The sequence below is a fragment of the Hipposideros armiger genome, unplaced genomic scaffold, assembly GCF_001890085.2.
Source record: "Hipposideros armiger isolate ML-2016 unplaced genomic scaffold, ASM189008v1 scaffold_639, whole genome shotgun sequence".
Taxonomy (NCBI): domain Eukaryota; kingdom Metazoa; phylum Chordata; class Mammalia; order Chiroptera; family Hipposideridae; genus Hipposideros; species Hipposideros armiger.
In genome coordinates this window covers 349,626-370,139 of record NW_017731989.1, presented here as the reverse complement: position 1 = coordinate 370,139, position 20,514 = coordinate 349,626, and the positions used below count along the sequence as shown (strand labels likewise).

The 20,514-nt window shown below is 57.3% G+C and overlaps 2 protein-coding genes across 6 annotated transcripts; one reads left to right on the top strand and one right to left on the bottom strand.

The window, feature by feature from the left end:
* The first annotated feature begins 743 nt into the window (after positions 1-743).
* On the top strand, positions 744-16,876 carry CNOT3 (CCR4-NOT transcription complex subunit 3). Of its 5 annotated transcripts, none has more exons than XM_019625793.1 (18): positions 744-1,011; positions 5,580-5,654; positions 5,763-5,830; positions 6,054-6,128; positions 6,274-6,363; positions 6,498-6,626; positions 6,728-6,823; positions 8,700-8,919; positions 9,011-9,144; positions 9,422-9,478; positions 10,740-11,109; positions 11,197-11,320; positions 12,195-12,393; positions 13,735-13,834; positions 13,920-14,118; positions 14,410-14,542; positions 15,154-15,279; positions 16,496-16,876. In XM_019625793.1, the coding sequence occupies exons 2-18, from the start codon at positions 5,630-5,632 to the stop codon at positions 16,592-16,594; spliced, it is 2,244 nt and encodes a 747-aa protein (XP_019481338.1). In that variant the 5' UTR covers positions 744-1,011; positions 5,580-5,629; the 3' UTR covers positions 16,595-16,876. The 5 variants fall into 5 exon arrangements, with proteins under 5 accessions (XP_019481338.1, XP_019481339.1, XP_019481336.1 ...); XM_019625791.1 differs by having other exon boundaries at positions 745-1,011; positions 8,697-8,919; positions 16,496-16,853; XM_019625790.1 differs by having other exon boundaries at positions 745-1,011; positions 5,577-5,654; positions 8,697-8,919; positions 16,496-16,853.
* LENG1 (leukocyte receptor cluster member 1) lies at positions 16,811-20,508 on the bottom strand. The gene is made up of 4 exons (XM_019625798.1): positions 19,768-20,508; positions 18,699-18,875; positions 17,795-18,054; positions 16,811-17,107 (listed from the first exon to the last, which is right to left on the bottom strand). The coding sequence occupies exons 1-4, from the start codon at positions 19,897-19,899 to the stop codon at positions 16,885-16,887; spliced, it is 792 nt and encodes a 263-aa protein (XP_019481343.1). The 5' UTR covers positions 19,900-20,508; the 3' UTR covers positions 16,811-16,884.
* Between the last annotated feature and the right edge of the window lie 6 nt (positions 20,509-20,514).

The following is a 20,514-nucleotide window of genomic DNA, read 5'->3' as shown; positions in this document are numbered from 1 at the left end:
CCGAAGGATGCGCCAGTTCCCAAGCCAGCCTGCTAATGCCGTTTCACACGCTTTAGGAGTGGGTACTGCCCACTCGCTACGCTATTGGACAAGCTAGGATGAGTGATGACAGTGAGTGCCAACGAGAGAAAGGGGTGGACCCTCTTGCCCAGCTACTACCCCGTGGCCAGCCAGGCCTAGGGACTGTTTTGATTGGCAGATTACTTCAGCTCGGCCCCTACTTTAAAGGCAACTGCCTCGTCTCCCATTAGGTACGCGGTCTTTAACGCCCACTCTCCACGCTTTCCTCCGCTTTCCTCACCCACTTCCAGGAGCAACCAATGGCTTCAGGGAAGAATATTCACCCACAACCAATTAAAAACAGCTTTAAACTGACGGACGACTTCCCTCCCCTGATCAGACTAACTCCTCCCTGCGGCCAATTGGCTTAGGAGAGGGAGGCGGATACATCCAATCAGCACGACACAGGCCTCTTGATTGACGCACGGGCCCTCGCGCTGGCGTGTTGTGCCTTGAGGCGGGAGGAGCAGGAGGAGCGGTGTAGAAAACCTGAGCCAATCCTAGCAACCTGCGAGGGAGGCCAATCGAACGCCGCGCCTTGGAGAAGCTGCCCAATCAGCGAGGGGAGGCCGGCCCCATCCGTGACAAGGACCAATAGGGCGCGCTCGAGGGGCAAGAGCGACGTGCGGCAGGAGCAATGATAGGCCTATATTTAGGGCTCGGGGGCGGGTCGGCGCCAGAGACGAGAAGAGAGGAGGGGAGGCTTCCTCCGCCGCCGCCATCTTGGACCGGGCCCGTCAGCTTCCGCGGAGCCATCGGCAGACGCCGCGGCCTCCCTTGAGCCCCGACCCCGTCGTCAGAACAACCCCGGGCCCACTTACCCCTACCCCACTTCCGCTTCGCGCCGCTATCGCGATAGCGCCCGGGCCCGGGGCGCGAGAAAAAGGCGGCGGGCGCTCGCCTCCCCCGCCTATCGCGATACGCTCCTCAGCGGCGGCGCCAGCTCCTGTGGTGAGAGCGTCAGGCTCGACTGGGCCAGACCCCTTCCCCTCCTCCCCGAGGCGCCGTCGACCGCCTTCCCTGCCGCCCCAGCCCCTGCGACACCACCGCCTGTCGCGACATGGCCGCCCCCGACCCTGCTGGGCGCCCCCAGCCCCCGGTGCGGTTCTGGCTCCCGGCAGGGCGGCCCCGGCGTCCGCCGTCCTGGCTGTGCGCGGGACCCTCCTCCCGCGGCTCCCGCTCCCTCCTCCGCGCTCTTCGGTGTCGCCCGGGGGTCGGCCCGCGACCCCGGCCCCGCGTGGTGTCCGCGTCGGGCCCCGCGGGGTGCGAGGTGCCGCCTCCTCCGCGTCGGCGTTGGCTCCTCGCCTTGTGGATGCAGGCGCCCCGAAGCTCAGGTGTCCGCGATCTCGCAGCAGTCCCTTCTGTGGGGGGCGGCCTCTGGGCGGGGCTGCCGCCTTCACATGGGTGAGGGGCTGCGAGCCCCCCAGGACAGGGGACCTCAGTGCGGGCGGGGTCACCCCTTCCAGGGCCAAGCCCTCCCAGCATGGGTGCCACCTCTTCATTTCCGAGATGAGGTGGGAATGACCCCCTGGAGTGAGGACGCTGATCCGTCAGTTGCAGCCTCATACAGAGTTTTCAGCACTTCGTATGTATCACTCCCCTCATAGTAAAAAGACCTCGAGGTGTGAGGCTGCCACAGCCCTGACCTATCTCTTCTGGGGGCGTCAGTACTGACTCCAGTGTTACTTTTCTGGGAGAGTCAGGACCGACCTCAGTGTTACCTGCTCCCTGCCTCAGCAGTTACCCTTTGGTCTGGGTGTCAGCCTCTGGCTTTGTGGCTGGGAGCTCCCTTGGATCCAGACTGGCTGTTTCCAGTGTGGGTTCCTCATGCTGTCACTCCCACCTATGGGTCTGTATGGTAGGGCTGTTTAGCTCCCTTAGGTCCAAGATACCTGGTCCTGTCTCGGGGGTACCTCCTGAGTTCCCGCTTTCTCCGTTGTTGACAACCTCCTGTTGTGGGCAGTGCAGGTGCCCCTTCTAAGTAGTGCCTGCTTGTCAGTTCAGTGGCTGTCTCTTTCCCCAAGGTTAGTTAATGCTCCTGCCCTTTTGACACCTTCCTCTACTTCCCTCACCATGTAGGCTGTCACTTCCCAGTGTCTGAGGCTTCTAACCTCATTCACATCAATCCTTTAATCAGAGTGTAGTCTTTCCAGGAGGCAAGGACCTGTCTCTCTCAGTGTTTGTGTTAGGGCCCTCACTGGACACATACGCTTTCCAGCATTGAAGAGCCCTCTTGGTGTCAGAATTTATAGAGCCAGGGCTCACACCCACCCTGCTGGGACCCCCAGGAGAATAAGGCTTCCTAGGGCTGAGGTTCCTATGCTATGAGGTGTGGGCTTTGGAGGCCAGGGCTGTGCTTTTCTCCAGGGTAAGAAACCTTGGCATTGCCTCCCCTGGGAGTAAGGTCCCTGCCTTCCTTGGTATTGGCCCCTCCATGTGTGTCCCTGCTGCAAGGCTAAAGACCCCCTCAGATGCAGGTTCTCAGGACTAGTGCTTCTGTCCTCTCCTGAGGCGCAGGTTCCTTGCTCTGGGGGGGGGGGGGGGGGGGGAAGTTGCCTGAGACTTGAGGGAGAAACCCCACTGTTGTCACCTTCTCTAGGACTCTTGTGAATTCCCAGTCCCCAACTCCTGGTATTGGGCTCCCAGTGGGGAGATAGCTACCTCTGCTCCAGGACCTAACACATCCGCCTTCCAGAGGCTCAGATCCTGTGTGGTGGTGGCTGTGGCCTCCCGGGTTAAGGCTTGGCATCCAGCATCACTTCCCAGTTGGCCAGGATGCCTCGCCCCGTCGTATAAGGTCTTTCTGTTTGGGCACGTGACAGCCCCCAGGATTAGGGACCACTTGGTTTAGTTGCCCAGGACGCGGCCTCCTGCTCCTCCTGCCATACTCATCAGGCCTTTGTGTGACAGTGTCATCTCTCCTGAGGTGAAGTTTTGGGGACTCTTCTTTATTAGTTTGGGCCCCTTGTTTTATGGCTATTTGCTCCTGTGAGTCTGGCACACTGCTCGCCTCACACATCCCAGTGTAGGCTCCTTACTTGTGGGGATGTGCCTTCCTCTTGCACAAAGAACTTTGGGTTAAATCTTCTGGGCCAAGACTCCCACTAGACTCCTCGCCGTGAGAGCACAGACTTCTTCTGTGCCTAAGCTGCTCCCATGTCTGGGTGTGGGCCCGCTGCCTTGGTCACCTCCCCTGGAGGGTGTCGGTGGATACCTAAGAGTGGCGGGGCTCTTCTGTGGTGGTATATCCACTTCAAGGCTCAAGCTCCAGCTCCCTTTCTCTCTGGTCCTTTGCTGGGGGAATCTAAGGTACGGGTACCCTCTCCATGTGGGGTTTTCTCTGGAGGGGGGTTGTTGTCTCCTCTGGTGGAGGCCCCTGCCCACTGTGATGCCTGACCTCTAGGGCGCAAGTACCTTGGGCCTGTGTTACCCGGCCTTCTCTGGAGGAGCTACCTCCCAGGTCAGGTGGTATCCTCCCCGGGCTAGGGCTCTTGTTCCCCTGGCACCTTGCTTCTGACTCCTTCAGGACTTCTTGCTGCCAATCAGTCCCCATCTCTGGGCCAGATGTCCCGACCCCTCAGTGTGGGGACTCAGAGAGGGCATCCCCTACCTAAGGTGTGCAGTGCCTTGTTTAGGGGCATATACTGGTGATGTCTCCCTCTAGGCTGGAGCCCCTGCTCCTGCTGTGGGCTCCAGGGGCGGAGGCAGGGAGCTCACGGTCTTGTGTAGTATTCCTGTTTCCCCATCCCACCCCCGGGCAGTAAGAGCCTTTTCTGGGTCGGGGTGTTGGCGCTAAGACTCATCCCTGCAACCTCAGTGTTGGGGTACAGGCCGTCGTGTGTGCTTTATGGTTTGTGTCCCCTCTGTGCAACTATCTCCTGGGGCCCTTTTCTGGCTGCTTTGCCTTTCTGGAGCAGGGATGTTCCTTCGGTGTGGCTTGGGCCCCACCTTGGTGTGTCAGCTGGCTGTGGGCTTAGGGTGTTGCCAGTTAGTCTTCGCTTTGCCCATTGCAGAAGAGATTTACGCTCAAATCTGAGGTGCCACACCCACCTGCCACCATGCAGAACGGGTCTCTATGGAGGGACCAGTACAGCCTCCCTGAGGTGGAGGAACCTGCCTTGTATTTATGGGCCTCGGGTTCAAAGTGTGCGCTGGTACACTGTCCCACCAGTAGCTACTAGCCATGTGTGATTTAAATTTTAACTAGCAAAAATAGAAATGAAAAATTCCTTTTTTCCATTGCCCTCGCCACATTTCCAGTGTTCAGTGTTGCAGATGCAGAACATTTCTGTCATTGCAGAAAGTTCTGTTGGACAGGACTGTTCTTGAGACGTTCTCCTCCCCGTGAGAGGCTTAGTCCTCTTTGAAGGGCTCTTTCTCTCTTGGCAGCTGGGGCTGCTCTGGGGCACCCTGCCTTGGGCCTATAGAGTGGGAGCTCCCTCACCGGAGCCGTGCTTTCCAGTAGAGGCCCCGTCTCTGGGGGACGACCTCTGGCAGCGCAGGAGTCCTCTTGGCATAACCCTCCCTTCCAAAGCTCCGGATCTCCCCTGGTTGCCCCCCCCCCCCAGCAAAAACTCCTGGTGACTCCCCTTGGACCTTGCTTCCCTCTGGGTCGCATGTAACTTCCTTTAGGTGAAGAGGCCCCTCTCTAAGTTTTGGGCTCTTGCCCTGATGGTTTGTGTTTCCCTGAGTGTTTCCTTGAGTCTACATTACCACTGCTTTGATATGTAATTCCTTCATGGGTACAGATAGCTTCCTCACAGCGAAGGTCCCCTTTCACCCTCTCATCTGCCCAAGAGTTCTCTCCTCCCAGAGCTCTCTTGAGTCATGCTGTCTGCCTCCAAACCTCCAACCCTTCTTGGCATCAGCCTCTTGGGGTTAGGAGCATTATCTCCCTTCGTTTAGGATTCTGCTCTGGGATAAACATCTTCACATCCTAAGGCTCTCTTCTACTTGGGACCCAGCCCTGTCAGTATGGGTGGGTTCAACTTTTCATGGTTACAGGTGTCCCTGTGCCCCCACCTCCCCTTGTCCCTTATGGCTCATACACACAGTATCAGGCTCTTCTCCATGAGGTGCACCTGCCATTTGTCTCCTAATTTGTCTGAGAGTAACAACCCCTCCTGGTGTTAGGATCTAGTCACCTGTGTCCCCAAACCCTTGGTGGGAAGTGAGGTCTCCAGGTTGCACACCTTCATCCCTAGTAATCAGCTGTGTGCTGCGTGTGCTATGTGACTTTTTCCTGCTTTGGAAAATCCATTTTTAAGTGTCACCTGGGGAGAAGGTACTCCATGCTCTAGGAATTTCCTGTTTCTTGTGTCCGAGGTACTAAAAAAGTCTGTTTCCTTATTTCAGCAAACTTCCAGAGTGTTCTCATGGGCCAGGTCCTTGTCATCAAATAGTAAAGTTGTCTTCCCTTTACCGTCCTATGCATCTCACTATTCCCAGCCTCGTAAATGTCTCTGGGTTTGGACCAGCCAGGGAATAAATGTGTATTCCTTCCCGATCTCTCTCAGCAGTGTCCGTCTCCAAGAGAGTATGAAGAGAGTGCACCTGTAGGGCAGGGAAGATGGCGGACAAGCGCAAACTCCAAGGTACTCGGTGAATGCCCGCTGCCTGTGGGGCCACGTGCTCGCTCTCCTCGGAACTCCCTGGGTGCCTGCTGCCTCGGCAGGATGCTAACTGCCTTCCTCCCTCCCCAGGTGAGATTGATCGCTGCCTCAAGAAGGTGTCCGAGGGCGTCGAGCAGTTTGAAGATATTTGGCAGAAGGTACTGGGTTTGGGCACTAAAATCCGGGTCTCCAGGGAGGAGAGCACAGGAAGAGGTTCAGGGTTTCTAGGTTTCAACCAGGGAGAAGGGATGCTAAGGACCTCAGAGAAGCAGCTCTGAGATGGATTGGGGGGTGGTGTTCCCAGAGTCCCCAGCACACAAAAGACAAATGGGCACTAGGGCAGGCAGCCCCACACTGACTCCTGGATTTTCCATCCCTCAGCTCCACAATGCAGCGAACGCGAACCAGAAAGAAAAGTATGAGGCTGACCTAAAGAAGGAGATTAAGAAGCTTCAAGTGAGGGGGCTGGGGGTCCAGACGCCTGTGTCCTCAGGACAGCGGGAATGGGGAGAGTGGACTGTTGGGTCCCAGGGAGAGAAGGGGCTGGAGCCTCGGTGCCGGGTCCTGAGGCCATTGGACTGTTCTGCTTTTCCCACTGCAGCGGCTGAGGGACCAGATCAAGACATGGGTAGCGTCCAACGAGATCAAGGACAAGAGGCAGCTCATAGACAACCGCAAGCTCATTGAGACGGTAGGAGCCCAGAGCCTGGTGCCTGGGGTGGGAGGGTTCCCAGAGGTCCTGAGAAGAGGAAGAGCTCTGCATAGACGCCAAGGGTGGGAGAGGCGATGGGCTGGGAGCCCCCCTGCCAACTGCGCTCTCCACAGCAAATGGAACGGTTCAAAGTTGTGGAGCGAGAGACCAAAACCAAAGCCTACAGCAAGGAGGGCCTAGGCCTGGCACAGAAAGTGGACCCTGCCCAGAAGGAGAAGGAGGAGGTTGGCCAGTGGCTCACGGTGAGTTGGGCAGAGAAGAAGAAATGACCACGGGGCCCTTGACCCCCAGGCATCCAAGGGGACTCTGGCTGACCACCTGCCTTTCGTTCCTCCTTCCCCAGAATACCATCGACACCCTAAACATGCAGGTGGACCAGTTTGAGAGTGAAGTGGAGTCACTATCGGTGCAGACGCGCAAGAAGAAGGGTGACAAGGATGTGAGTGGGGGGGGCCCGACACTCACAAGATGGAGATGGGCTGGCTAGTGGGTGGGAGAGGCTGGCTCTTGCGACCTGTGATAGGTGGGGTCTGGGCTCCTAAGGCAAACAGGGCCAGCAGCTGGGATTAGGGGGTCAAGAGGCAGGGTCGGGAGGTCTTAGCAGCTGACGGGGGGTAACTCGAGGAGGTGAGGCAGTCTTGAGTCCAGCCTGGGTGTCTGGGTAAACAGTGGGTTTGTCAAGAAGAGGAGCAGTTTAGGGGGAGGATGCAAAGTTCAGCCTGTGTCACAGAGTAGATGTGAGACCTGACAGACACCTAGGGTGGGAAGTTCCAGGAGCTGAAGCTGTGGCCTCATAGCACCTATAGGGCCCCAAAGCCTAAGGAAAGGAGAGTGAGTACAGACAAGGCAGGACACAAAGAAATGGTTCATTTGGCCTAAGGAGTGCCTGGAACAAAGCCAGATGCTAAGGGCCCAGATTCTAGAACAGAGAGCTGGGTCTTCTGGAAGCTGGCGGGTGGCAGGGATGGCATGGGAGTGCAGATGTGCCAAAGATGGGTGTCTGAGACTCTCAGGGGTTTGGGAACCAGGGGCTAGGAGGGGAGATACCGTCATGCACTCAATGACAACATGTCAGTCAATGCCGGACCACATGTATACAACGGTGGTCCAATAAGATTATAGTGGGTTATAAACAAAAAGTGTGTGGTGTTGACAGGCAACAGGCAAGCCTGGCCCCGACTCCGGTGTTGAATTCTCTGCTGGCTATGGGTGGTTTAAAGAGAGGTGGAGGCTCAGCACAGCTGTGCCCACCCAGAGCTGGGCCTGGGTGGTGATGCGAGGAACGGAGGCTGCCCCACACCCACCCTCACACACGCGTGCACACACTACTTCCCTTCACCCCCATTTCTCCTCTCTCCTATGTCCCGCTCTCCTTCCACTTGGGTCTCTCTCTCCTCCCCTCCCCCTCCCTTTTATTTCTCACCTCAGGCTTTCTCTCTCTAGGTCTCTGAAAGAGACCTCTGCTTTCCCTTTCCCCTTTTCTTCCCTCCTTCCCTCCTCATGTCTGCTCACCTCTATCCACAGCCCCGTGTTCCTCCAGTGCGCACGTGCACACGCACACACTTTTATACTGTATTTTTACTGGGCTTTTTCTGTTTACATGTTTAGGCACACAAGTACTTACCATTGTGGTACAGTTGCCTATAGCACTCAGCACAATAACAGGCGTTGCGGGCTGCAGTAGTAGCCCAGGAGCAGTAGGCTGCCCCACACAGCCCAGGTGTGCAGTGGGCTGGACCGTATGGGTTTGTATGCCCGCCTCTGATATGTGCACAGTGAAATCACTAATGGTGCTCTTCTCAGAGCGTACTCCTGCTATTAAGTGATACATGACTGTATAATAGGTCTTTGCAGAGAAGGGATTTAGAACGGGGACTAAGATGTCAAATTCTAAGGGGAAATGGGGCCTTGGGAAGGAGTAGATACCTGGAGAATCTAGGAGCTGGACTTCAGAATCTGGGCTCCTTAGGGGGATACAGCTAGGGTGAGATTCTGATTATAAACCACAAGCTCCCTTGAGGGGGTCATGATTATTACTGGGGGGGTGGTGTTTCTATGTCCCAGGAGGCAGCTGCTGGGGGCTCGGCAAAGCAGCGGGAGAGCTGGGTGGTCAGGTGAGGTGCACTCAACAGCCAGGTTGTTGGGAGACACGGACCTCTGGGTCCTTTCGAGGTTTGAAGGGCTATCTGGGGACCAGCGGGCGGGCAGCTTCGCACTGCCCCTCACCAGGAGGGACCAGGCCAGAGGACGGGTTCTGTGGGGTGGGAGAGCCGGGTGCCCTGCAGCCCTGAGCCTGGCCCTGGGCTCGCCAGCAGAAGCAGGACCGGATTGAGGGCCTGAAGCGGCACATTGAGAAGCACCGCTACCACGTGCGCATGCTGGAGACCATCCTGCGCATGCTGGACAACGACTCCATCCTGGTAGACGCCATCCGCAAGATCAAGGACGACGTCGAGTACTACGTCGACTCCTCCCAGGATCCTGACTTCGAGGAGAACGAGTTCCTCTACGACGACCTGGACCTCGAGGACATTCGTGAGGCCCGGGGTGCCTGCCAGCACGGGGCGGTGGGGGCCAGGCAGGAGGGTGCCCAGCCAGCTAAGCGCACCCTGCCCGGCCCCCACAGCACAGGCGCTGGTCGCCACCTCCCCCCCCAGCCACAGTCACATGGAGGATGAGATCTTCAACCAGTCAAGCAGCACGCCCACTTCCACCACCTCCAGCTCTCCCATCCCGCCCAGCCCTGCCAACTGTACCACGGTGAGGCCTGTGGGGGCACATGGAGGTCCTGGGTATGGAAGTTGGGGGCTGAGCAGGGATCGGGGTTGCACTCCCTAAGGAGGCTGGCAGGTGGTGCTGGTTCCCAAAAGAGGAGGACCCTGGGGAGCAGGGCTTTAGTAAGTTCCCCAGTGATTAAGGTCATGGGTACTTGAATGTTCTGGGGCCACTGAGTTTAGGTCTCTGAGAGGTTCAGAGGTTGGAGTCTGTTGGGGCCCTAGAGTCATACGGGTTTCTGACTGTGTCTCTGCCACCTCAGGAAAACTCTGAAGATGACAAAAAGAGGGGACGCTCGACAGATAGCGAAATCAGCCAGGTGGGTCCAATGGGCATGTTACTCCTTTTTTGGTTTTCAAAGGTTTACTGAGGCCTGATTATGGCCACAGGGTTGGACTTGGGGACACAGGCAGGTCAGAAAGTACTGCTGCCCCGATGGGCAGGCCGAGCGGTGACTGACTAGTGCTGTTGCCCAGGGGTGGTCCGGGGTGCCCACCTGGCCTCGGCGGTCATGAGTAGCTGCTCTGCAGGGGCGTATCGACCTGGGTGTTAGAGGAAGACTTAAACTTGCCCAGCAGGGAAAGGTAGACATTCCTGGCCGAGGCAGCAGCAGGTAACACTGGCGAGTCGTGGCTAGAAGTGTCACGAGGTGAGCTCGGCCAGGTGTGCGGGGCTGAACCTTGGATTGTTAGGCTGAGGGCCCAGATTCTGTGCACCCACTCTGAAAGGGCCCAACCAAACTGAGAGGTCAAAAATCAGACAGGTGTCTTTTCCATGGGACGTCTCCGGGCCTTGGCTGCACTGTGATGTACATCATGAGTTTCTGAGAGAGGAAGCACTTAGAATTTCCCTTTTCCTCTAGCGAACCTCCCAAGACAGGAGTGCATCTTAGGAAACTGCTCAAGATGATATCTTTAGGCAGGAGTGGGACAGGCCTGAAACCCCTCCGTGGGCTGATGGGAGGGCTGGTCCCAGGGGGAACCCTGAGGGGGGTGGTGGTGAGGCTGGCGTGGGACCCTGGTGAGCAGATGAGGTGCCAGGAAGGAGTCAGCCATGAGCCCCGCGTGGTGAGCACAAAGTACCTATGGGGCGAGAGGATGGCAGACTGAGATGGGCAAGAGTGATTTGTTTGCCATGGGCATGCTACTGGCCTCTGTTTCCTGGGTGTTGCTCATTAACATCCTACAAGTTGCTTTAGTGAGTCTTTAAGTGACATTTAGAATTACTGTTCAGTTTTCAGCTTTTTTTTCCTTCTCAGACTCTTGGCCGGTTCCAGCTGATATTATACTGAGGACATTTAGGTCTTTCCCCCTACTCCCTTGTCGCCGGACAGAGGGTTTCTCTTACATCCAAGCTGTGGGTTAGATTCCTGTGCCTGGGAGGACATCATAGGGAGATGTACAGGCAGGACAAGGAATGCTGGGAGTGGGGTGGGAATGTATGAGTGTTTTAAGCATGAAGGTGGCAACTGAAGCCATGAGGGTGAGTGAGGTCACCCGGGCCCCTGGGAGGGGTGTGCAGGAGGCTTGGCAGACCTGCTGGCCCACTGAGTCCTGACCTATTCTCTTTCCCACCTGCAGTCTCCTGCCAAAAATGGCTCCAAGCCCGTCCACAGCATTCAGCACCCTCAGTCCCCAGCTGTGCCGCCCAGCTACCCTTCTGGCCCCCCGCCTGCTGCCTCTGCCCTGAGCACCACCCCTGGCAACAATGGGGCCCCTGCCCCGGCAGCACCCCCAAGTGCTCTGGGCCCCAAGGCCAGCCCAGCTCCTAGCCACAACTCGGGTACTCCCGCCCCCTATGCCCAGGCTGTGGCCCCGCCAGCCCCCAGTGGGCCCAGCGCCATTCAGCCCCGGCCTCCCAGCGTCCAGCCCAGTGGGGGAGGTGGCGGAGGCTGCAGCAGCAGTAACAGCAGTGGAGGTGGGGGCGCTGGCAAGCAGAACGGCGCCACCAGTAAGCAGGGGGCCACGGGGGTGGTGGGGAAGGGGGTCTTGGGGTAGCCACTGTTGGCCCCTTTTCACCCCCTCTTCCTTCCCCCAGGTTATAGCTCAGTTGTGGCAGACAGTCCAGCAGAGGTGGCTCTCAGCAACAGTGGGGGCAGCAACGCCAGCAATCAGGCTCTGGGTCCCCCATCTGGCCCCCACAACCCACCCCCCAACACCTCGTGAGTGTCCAGCCTCCGGTGGGGTTGGGGATGGGCAGCCTTCTGGCACAAACACGCTTGGGGCCACCCACACTGTCACCATATCTCACAGACATGGGCCCTGCTCTTGCCCATTGGGACTTCCCCACGAGCTGTCTCCCACCTCTTTCCAGCTGGGACACTACACCAGTCCCCCAGCTTTGCCCTTTGGAATGTTCTAAAGCATTTCTCATCTAATCGCGACTGTTTTCAGACTTAAACACATATCCCCTTGGGCACTCTGACTTCCCCTTTCCCAGAGGAGCTCCTATTTGGGCCCCCATCACTCATTTTTTGTTCCTTGCCCCAGGGCCACCTGGCTCCATCGGGTGGCTCCTTGTGTGCTTTTCAAACTGAAAGACCCCAAAGTCATCCTTCCTCTCCTCAACCACCCTCCAGGTCTCACGTCAGGCCATCCCGCCGGGTCCCCATTGCTCAGGATAACGCCCCATGAGCGAGCTTACTCTCCTAGGTGGACATAGGAAAGGCCTGCTTTTGGGCCACTTCATCCCCAGGCTTTGGGTGGGCTCCCAAGGGGGGCATCTGTCCGAGGCATCCGTTGTTGTGGTTGGAACACCTGCTGTCACACCCTCCGTGGACCATTTCAGAAGGCTGACTGGCCTATTTCCTAGTGGATTTCAGCCACCTGGACCATCCTGAGTCCTCATTCCCACCGTGCAGCTCTTCCTTTGCCCCAAGAGCCCTTCCCTCCCATCTGTGTCCCTCAGCTTCCCCTTCTCGGGTCAGGTCTGCTAGGCCTTCTCCCTGTTTTGACTCTCCTGATCACCCAGGCCTTCTTGTCCATCTTGCCCTTGGGGACCCTCCTCTGAACCCCCTGCCCTTGTCCTCTCCTCAGGAAGGAACCCAGTGCAGCTGCCCCAGCAGGTGCTGGGGGCGTGGCCCCAGGCTCAGGGAACAACGCTGGGGCACCCAGCCTCCTGGTGCCACTTCCTGTGAACCCTCCCAGCTCCCCAACGCCTAGCTTCAGTGACGCCAAGGCAGGTGGCACCCTGCTCAATGGACCTCCGCAGTTCAGCACTGCCCCGGAGATAAAGGTGGGTACAGAGCCTGTGTCCTGCCCCTGCCATCTTTGCCCTAACCGTTCGCTGTTCCCTCCTTCAGGCCACTACTGCCACCCCCACCTCTATTCCTCGCACTACCCGTCACTGGCTCTCTCCCTGGGTCTTCCCTTACCGCCCACACCCCTTTCTCTGGGTCTTCCCCTGGCTTTTGGTGGCCCTTAACACCTGCTCTCTAGGTACTCACTGCTATCTGTCCTCCAGTTCTCAGTCTCTAGCTCCATTTCTCCTCTACAGACACATTGTACTCTCTTCACACAAACTACCCAGCTCACTGCCCTATTCTCAAGTCGAGAGGACACTTGCTGGTGTGTGCTCCGGGCTATTCTGCAGAGTGAATGCACCAGTTACCTCCTGTGCAGGGAGCAGAGCACGCTGGCTGGGGCAGAGGTGTGGGGGCCCACTGGTGCATCTGCCTCAACCTGCAGACACAGCCCTGCAAGGCCTCTTGGGGACGGTGTCTCAGTAGGGACCCAGACAGAGCAGGAAAGGTCTCTGTGCTGGAGTTTAGGAGGTTCTGATGACAGAGTGGCAGTTAGAAGGCTGGACGGGGTTTAGCAGAGGAGGAAAGGGGTGTTCACTCTGTGTAGGCCGGCTGCCAGGCTGGATGGTAGGGTGTCGCTGGAAAGGACGGGGTTCTGATGGCCAGTGTTGGAAATGGCATTAGCAGGACTAGGGTCCAAGCCCTAGGCTGCCTCCTATTACTTCCTGGGCATGGAAGTCACCACATGACAGACTGCCGGGAGACTCAGTAGTCCTCACATAGCTCCTGGGAGTTTCTGGCCCACAGTGAGCACTCAGACCTGAGAGGTGCGTGATTCTGGAGAAGGGTGAGCAGCTTTGAGGTTCTCAAAACGGGAAAGAACTATTGGGGTGAGTGATGGGGGGCCTTGGGAAGGTTTTGAGTGGAGAAAGGACAAAAAACGATGAGGGTGTGTGGGTGCAGTGAGAACAGGCTGGATTGTACGCTGTCGGGGACAGGGTCCTTCGGAGGTTTGGGTGCACACACAGGTGTGTGTGCTGCGAGCTGTGACAGGGACAGTGGCGCCTGCATACACTGCAGTGTGGTTGCCTCTGCAGAGCGTCACCCTGTGGAGTTGCAATAGCACACAAGGTGTTGCACAGCAGGGCCCACACACAGTGCCCAGTGTCCACGCTTCTGTGTTGTGTCCCGTTAGGGTGCCACGGTAAGCACTGTGTCACACTAGCAGCCTTGGCTTAGCTGCCTTCCCACCATAGCAGGCGTCAGAGCCGGGACCTCTGCCCTGGCACCAGCCCTCTGCCCAGGCCTGAGCTAGGCACCTCTACCCTCCCCAGGCCCCCGAACCTCTGAGCTCTCTGAAGTCCATGGCAGAGCGGGCAGCCATCAGCTCCGGTATTGAGGACGCGGTGCCCACACTGCACCTGACCGAGCGAGGTGAGGGTCTGGGCATGGCGGGGGCCAACAGGAGGGCTGGCCCAGCCCAGCCTCACCCCAGGCCTCCGCTGTCCCATCCCTACAGACCTCATCATCAGCAGCACGGCAGCTCCTCCAGCCTCCGCTCAGCCGCCCCTCCAGTTGTCGGAGGTGAACATACCGTTGTCGCTGGGTGTGTGTCCACTGGGGCCTGTGCCCCTCACCAAGGAGCAGCTATACCAGCAGGCCATGGAAGAGGCCGCCTGGCACCACATGCCCCACCCCTCAGACTCTGAGCGGATCAGGTAAGGGCCACACAGAGGGAGGGGCAGGACCTGAGTCTGAGGGAGGATGCTGCGGCCAGGGATCTGCTTCCCTGTTCCTGAGACTAGATGATGCTTGCTGGCCACTGACTTGGGCCTCTCTGCAGTAGGTGGGGGCTGAGCAGTTAAATGTTGGGGTGATCAGATGACCCAGAAGCTCGCATTGATCCATGAGTGGTGGGGAGACAGGGAGCCTGTGGGCAGACAAGGGGGTGGCTTTCTGCCCACCCTTGAGATGGCAGGGGCGGGCACTAATGCTCCTGATCCCCACAGGCAGTACCTACCCCGGAACCCCTGCCCGACGCCCCCCTACCACCACCAGATGCCGCCTCCACACTCGGACACCGTGGAGTTCTACCAGCGCCTGTCCACTGAGACCCTCTTCTTCATCTTCTACTATCTGGAGGTACAGCAGGGCCCCCGGGCAGCCTCAGGCCCCCCCGGCGTCACCACCATCGCCGCTGTCCCCCCTCGGGCTGGAGGGGTGAGGTGGGTGCCCCACTGCGGCCACTGGGACCGCAACCCCATTCCCCAGTCCTGCCCCCTCCCCATACAGCCTATCGGTCCCCATTTCAGTATAGGGGTGTCACAGCTGTGGAGGCTGAAAGCTAGGTAGCCCAACTTGTGGTGCCTGTCCCCAGTTTAGTCTGGGCTGTCCCTTTAGGCTGCTCACTGGCACAGTTCAGGCCTCCCTGGAGACCACTAGGGACTGTCCAGCCTCTGTGTCACCCCAGGGCATCACGAATAACCTCCACTCTCATCCTGCCCTGGGAAACTTCCTGAACGGCCTGGCCCTCAGCATGTTAGTTCCTCTTCTCAGAGCTTCCTTGGAAGCACTTCCCACTTCCTTCTGACCAGCACTGGTATGTTCTGTGCCCTTGCCCAGCTCCAGCTGGAGCGTGTAGCTCAACCTAGGTCTGTGGCGGGCTTGAGGTCAGCTCTGGTGCCCTGCCCTGTCCCCGACCCCCTTCCAGTTTGGGGGGCCCCCTGATCTCTGCTCTACGCTTCCTCCCCCAGGGCACTAAGGCACAGTACCTGGCAGCCAAGGCCCTAAAGAAGCAGTCATGGCGATTCCACACCAAGTACATGATGTGGTTCCAAAGGCACGAGGAGCCCAAGACTATCACGGATGAGTTCGAGCAGGTGAGGCCCCTCCCTGTGCCCTGTGTACTCTGGAATGAGGTTCCCATGCTGGTTTGTCCCTCCTCCCTTTACCACCTCCTTCAGCCAGCTGGGTCTGGGACATTGTCATTATTCACTTGGCCAACTCCTAGTCATCCCATTGGTCCTAGCCTAAACACCCCTTCCGCAGGGGAGCCTCTCCCTCAGGTATGGTGGGGCATGTGGGTGAGACCACACTCCACAGGATCTTTGACAGCCTCCTCCCCTGTGTCCCCAGCACTCAGCAAATACAAATGGAGAAGGTATTCTTGTTTAAATGACTTTCTCCAGTTCCAATAATTGATCAGAACCTCCCACTTCTCGCAAAATACTCCAGAGGAGACTACCTGGGTTTGAACCCAGCTCTAGCAGGGTGACCTTGGGCAAGTCACTTGAACCTGTCTCCATTTCCCTATCTGTAAAAACGGGTAACAGGACCCACCTTATGCAGTTGAGGATTAACTAACTGAGTTAATAACATGTAAGTACTTGATGGTGCCTGCTACATAGTAAGTGCCCTGCACGTACTGTCTTTTTGTTTCAAATTACCATTTAGTTGGCTCCACAGTGCTTTTTCCACCAAACATTTGCCTGATGCCAAGTACTAAACAAGGTCTTTGTCCTCAGAGAACTCAGTTCCCTCCCCTCGGTTCTTTGAAGCATTTCAGCTGACCCAGCCCCATTCCTACTCTGTCTTCTCTGACACTGCAGACTTCCTGTCCCCTCCTGGTTTGGTCCAAAGTAACCAGCCAAGTTAGTACATTTCCAGGCATCACTCTTTCAGAAATTCCCACACCACCACTGTCACCAGGAAAACTTCCGTCCCATAGACTCAGCCTATTCCATCTCTAGGATGGGGAAAAGGCCTCAGGGGGTTTGTGAAGACTAAACACTAGGACATACACCGCGTGCTCAGCACCTGAGCAGTGCTCAAAAGCCACAGCCATCCTGAGAAGTAATAGAACTTTGCAGAAGTGCCCAGGGTCGGTGCTCAGCTCTAGCAGGGGACCACCCTGCACTTCCCTCCGTTTCCTCTAAAGCAGGCATGATGACCTTCTACCTGAGAAGGGCATGGAGAGGGGGGAGTGAGACTGCAGGCTTAGTGCCTGGCATGCCCGCAGCCTTGTCTGTGGACCTGGCTGGCCCAGCTCCACCACCACCTCGTCATCACTCACTGATCGCCTTCTCCCCTGGCCAGGGCACCTACATCTACTTTGACTACGAGAAGTGGGGCCAGCGAAAGAAGGAAGGCTTCACCTTTGAGTACCGCTACCTGGAGGACCGGGACCTCCAGTGACACCGGCCCCTCTCTCCACCTCCCCTCTCCCGCATGCTGATCCCCCTGCCCTGGAAGACTGGGGGGAGGCCCCAGGCCACGGGGCAGCCCCCCTCCCCCAGGAAGCAGGCAGGGGGCTGGGAGGTTTTCTCCCTCTCAGCCCCACCCTGGGGGCCCCGGGGGCAAGGGATGCCCCCTTCTCCCCTCCCCAGTGAGGGACATTTTTTGGTAAACCTATTTTCATTTTGGAAAATATTTATGAATAAATAGTTTTATATGATGGCTGGCAGCAGCAGCCTCTACTATACCCCTCAGGAGTCAGTAGCAAGAGGGGTATCCTGCCGGTGGGGACGCCGGGCCAAATGGGGGTTGAACTGAGAGTTGTACCGCCTCCGCCGGTCATCTGCCTCCTCTTTTGGCTGCTCCTCCAGGGGGGCCCCACCTCGCACCCGGGCCAGCAGGGCCTCCGCCCGCACCCTCTCAGCAGCTTCCCGCCGATGACGTTCGGCTCGAAGTTGGTCCAGGGATGGGGGTCTGTGGGGGAGAAGAGTCAGATTATCGAGCTGATAGTCCTGGGAGGCCCCAGCCTCCTCCAAGAGGAGCTGCCACCTGGACTCCTTGCCTGCATCTGATGAGCTGCTGGCCTCAGCACAGGAAGCCTTTGGGACCAGGAAGCTGGCCTTGTGCCAGGGGCAAGGATCTGGGGCTCCCTTCTGTGGGGGTCTGTCTTTCCCAGTCTTTCCAGTCAGGTGCCCCTTCAGATCAAGAAAGCAACTGTGTGACACTGAGCACACCCTGGGCCTCAGTTTCCCCTCTGTAGAAGGAGGCTGGCCAGTACTCCAACGGTGTGCTCAGGAGGGTCTGGCATTCTAGGGACACAGACCTGCTTTTACTCTAACCCCATGGTTCTCAAGCTGTTTGGTCTCTTAAAACCCCAGGACCCCAGAGAGCTTTGAGGTCATGGATTTCATCAGTTAGCATTCAGCATATCAGAAATGAAAGCTGAGAAATCTTGAAAACAAGCATATATCCCATTAGCCATCAGAGCAGTGGCACCTTCCCACATCCGGACACCTCCACTGCATGCTTGAGAACAAGTAAAAAGCTAAATGGGCTTGACCTTGCAGACTCCCTAAAGGGGTGGCAGGCCCCCTAGGGTCACTGAGAACCATGTCTGCCCAGCCAGTCCCCGACCTAGTGCCCCCATGTGGGCCTCCTTACTCCTTGGGTCGCTGTTTGTGAGACCCTTCCTTTTCCTTTCTGCTGCGACCACCATCATCACCACTGTGCCTTCTCTTCCCCAAATGCTTCTGCATCTCCTGCAGAGGGTCCAGGCGGTTCTTGATCTTCACATCTGGTCCTGGGCCAGACGGGGGGGTGCCTCGCTCTGGGGGGAGCTGGTACCAAGGGGGCTGAGTCTGAGCTTCTGCTGCACTCTGGCCCAGGTATGTCAGGATGCCCAGAGCTTTCTCCTGTCTTTCCTGAGGGGGGGGGGCAGGAAATACAAAAGAGAATGTCAAGCGTGTTTCCCCTTGGTGAGCCCTGGAGGGACAACAGGAACACCCATGGCTGGGGAGGCAGAACCAGTCATCCAGCCAACAGGTGTTAAGGGCCTGTCATGAGCCAACTCTGCCAGGCACTGTGGTCATGAGACCAACACAGGTGGGGCTCCTACACTGGGGCTACAATGGCAGGTTCAGTAACAAAAAGCATGGGAAGGCGAAGACACGGTGGGCCTGCTTTAGGGTTCGAAGGGAGGCATCTTTGGGGAGATAGATACTTGGAAGAAAAATGTGAAAATAGCAAGCAAGGCAGCAGAGTGATGGGGGGCAAGGGGGCAAGTTCAGAGTTTGATGGGAAATCCCTGAGGGCAGGTGAGCGACAGGACCCAGTGTAAGTTTTACAAAGCTCCTTCACACTTCCCAAATCCCTTCCCTATAGGTTCCTGACATCAGGCTGGAGACCTGAGGGGCCCATACCTGCAGTCTCAGAGCTGGAGGGCTTCAGCTGCCACTTCCAAGCTCCCATGGGCCCAGAGAGCAATAACCAACACTTCTTGAGTGCTATGGTTAGGTTCTAGTTTCATTTCTACCCATCACTGATGAAGTGGGCGACACCAGCTTACTTTGTCCTGTCGCTTTTCTTCCTCGTACTCTTTGTTGCCTCTGGTCACCCCTTTCCCTTCTTCCAGCAGCTCCCGAAACAGGTCCACAGGGCCACTCGGGGCCCCTTCTTCTGCTGCTTCGAGTTCCGGTAGTGAGTTCCGATGCCTGGCTTTCTTCCGTAGGAATTCTGTGCGGGCCTGGGGGCAGGGGGAAGAAAGTTCTAGGCAGACCGTTCAGAACCGACATGTGATCAGAGGAACCGTGAGTCTGCTACCAGCCAGAGAAAATCACAGTCCAACGTGCTGAGAGCCATGGGGAAGGGAACAAGGGCATTGGGCACCCAGAAGAGGCACCCGTCCAGCCTGGGGAAAGGGTGGGGAAATGAGGTAACGCCTGGGTTTGTAAGCTGACTTTTCAAAGAGCAAACCAGAGGGGTGACATAATAAAGACAACTGAATACAGCCAAAACATGTATTAGGACAGGCAATCTGAGTTCCAGGAAGGGCTCCAAGTCACTAGCCCTAGTCGATTTGCAATCTCTACTGGTAAATGTGAATTTAAAAAGCCCAGACTACCTCCCAGTCAGTGCTGAGGATCAGATTATAGGACTTACAGCTAGGTGTAAACCAAACAGGTGACGGAGCTATCAAGATAGCCTCTGATATTGGGGGAGGGAGGGAAGAGAATGGAGCGGGCTTCCTCTCTGAAGCCATCTCACTCCTCTGCACAATGGAGTTGACAGAACGAACGGTACTTGAGGGATTTCGCAAGTCAAGAGTTCTGCGCGGGGCGAGCATCCAGTAGGCACTCAATAGACTCCAGGCAAACTAAAAAGTGGTCTGAGTTTCCTTGAACTGCCCAGGGGTTCCTTTATTTATAAGCTCCTACTCAGTGCCAGACACCCCTCTAGCCTCACGGAGAACACGAGTAGCGGTGTTAACACGGGAACGCTCCCTAAGTTCCACACACGCCCGGCACTTAATTCTGTGAAGGACGCAATGCGCTTGCGCGCCGACCCCACTTCCGGCCCCTTCGGGGGCGCCTGCGCGCTCGGTTCGGGAGCCCCCTCAGGCCGCTTTCGGAATTTACCTCTTGTTGAGCGAGCAGTACCCTCCGCTCACGCTCTTTCTCCTCCTCCCTGGCCTGGGCCTCGTCACGCCGCACACGGGCGACATTGTCCTTGTTCCGAACGTGCCAGCTCTTCTTGGGCAAAATGTTCATGGCGCCGTAGCTGTACACACACTGGCAGCCCCGCCTCCTAGCACTTCCGATTGGCAAGATGTCCCTGTTGTTCCGGTCTCGCCACCGGTTAGCCCTGGACTAATTGACGCGCTCCCTCCGATTCTATAGCGACAGCTGATTGGCTGAGACGCCCACATTCGTTAGTTACCGCCTTATATCAACGTTTTGAGCCAGTGTCTCCGCGCCAATGCTTTCAGACGCGACCTCTGATTAGTTGGAATTCCCGTCAGTCCCTCACAAGACTAATACATTTGATTGGCTTATGTCTTGCAGAAGCCTTGACTCCGGCAACAGGACGCGAGTTTCAAACAACACTCAGCAGCCTTGGCTGTTTATTGATAAAATAATGAGGTTCATTAAAATCAGGGGGTTCAGGGCCCTGGCAATCTCAGAAACCCAGGGATGGAAAAAAGTGCAGTCTTCTCTTCTCCCATTTTACAGATGACGTGGCCGAGGCATACAAAGGGTCTGGGGTCAGGTCTGGGCCTGAAAGTGGGACGTCACCCCGAGCTAGGCTAGGGAGGTCAAAGAGCCCCGTTGGCTGAGCTCAGTGCCACAGCGCGCTGTGCCAGGAAGACTTTATTCTGCACCTCC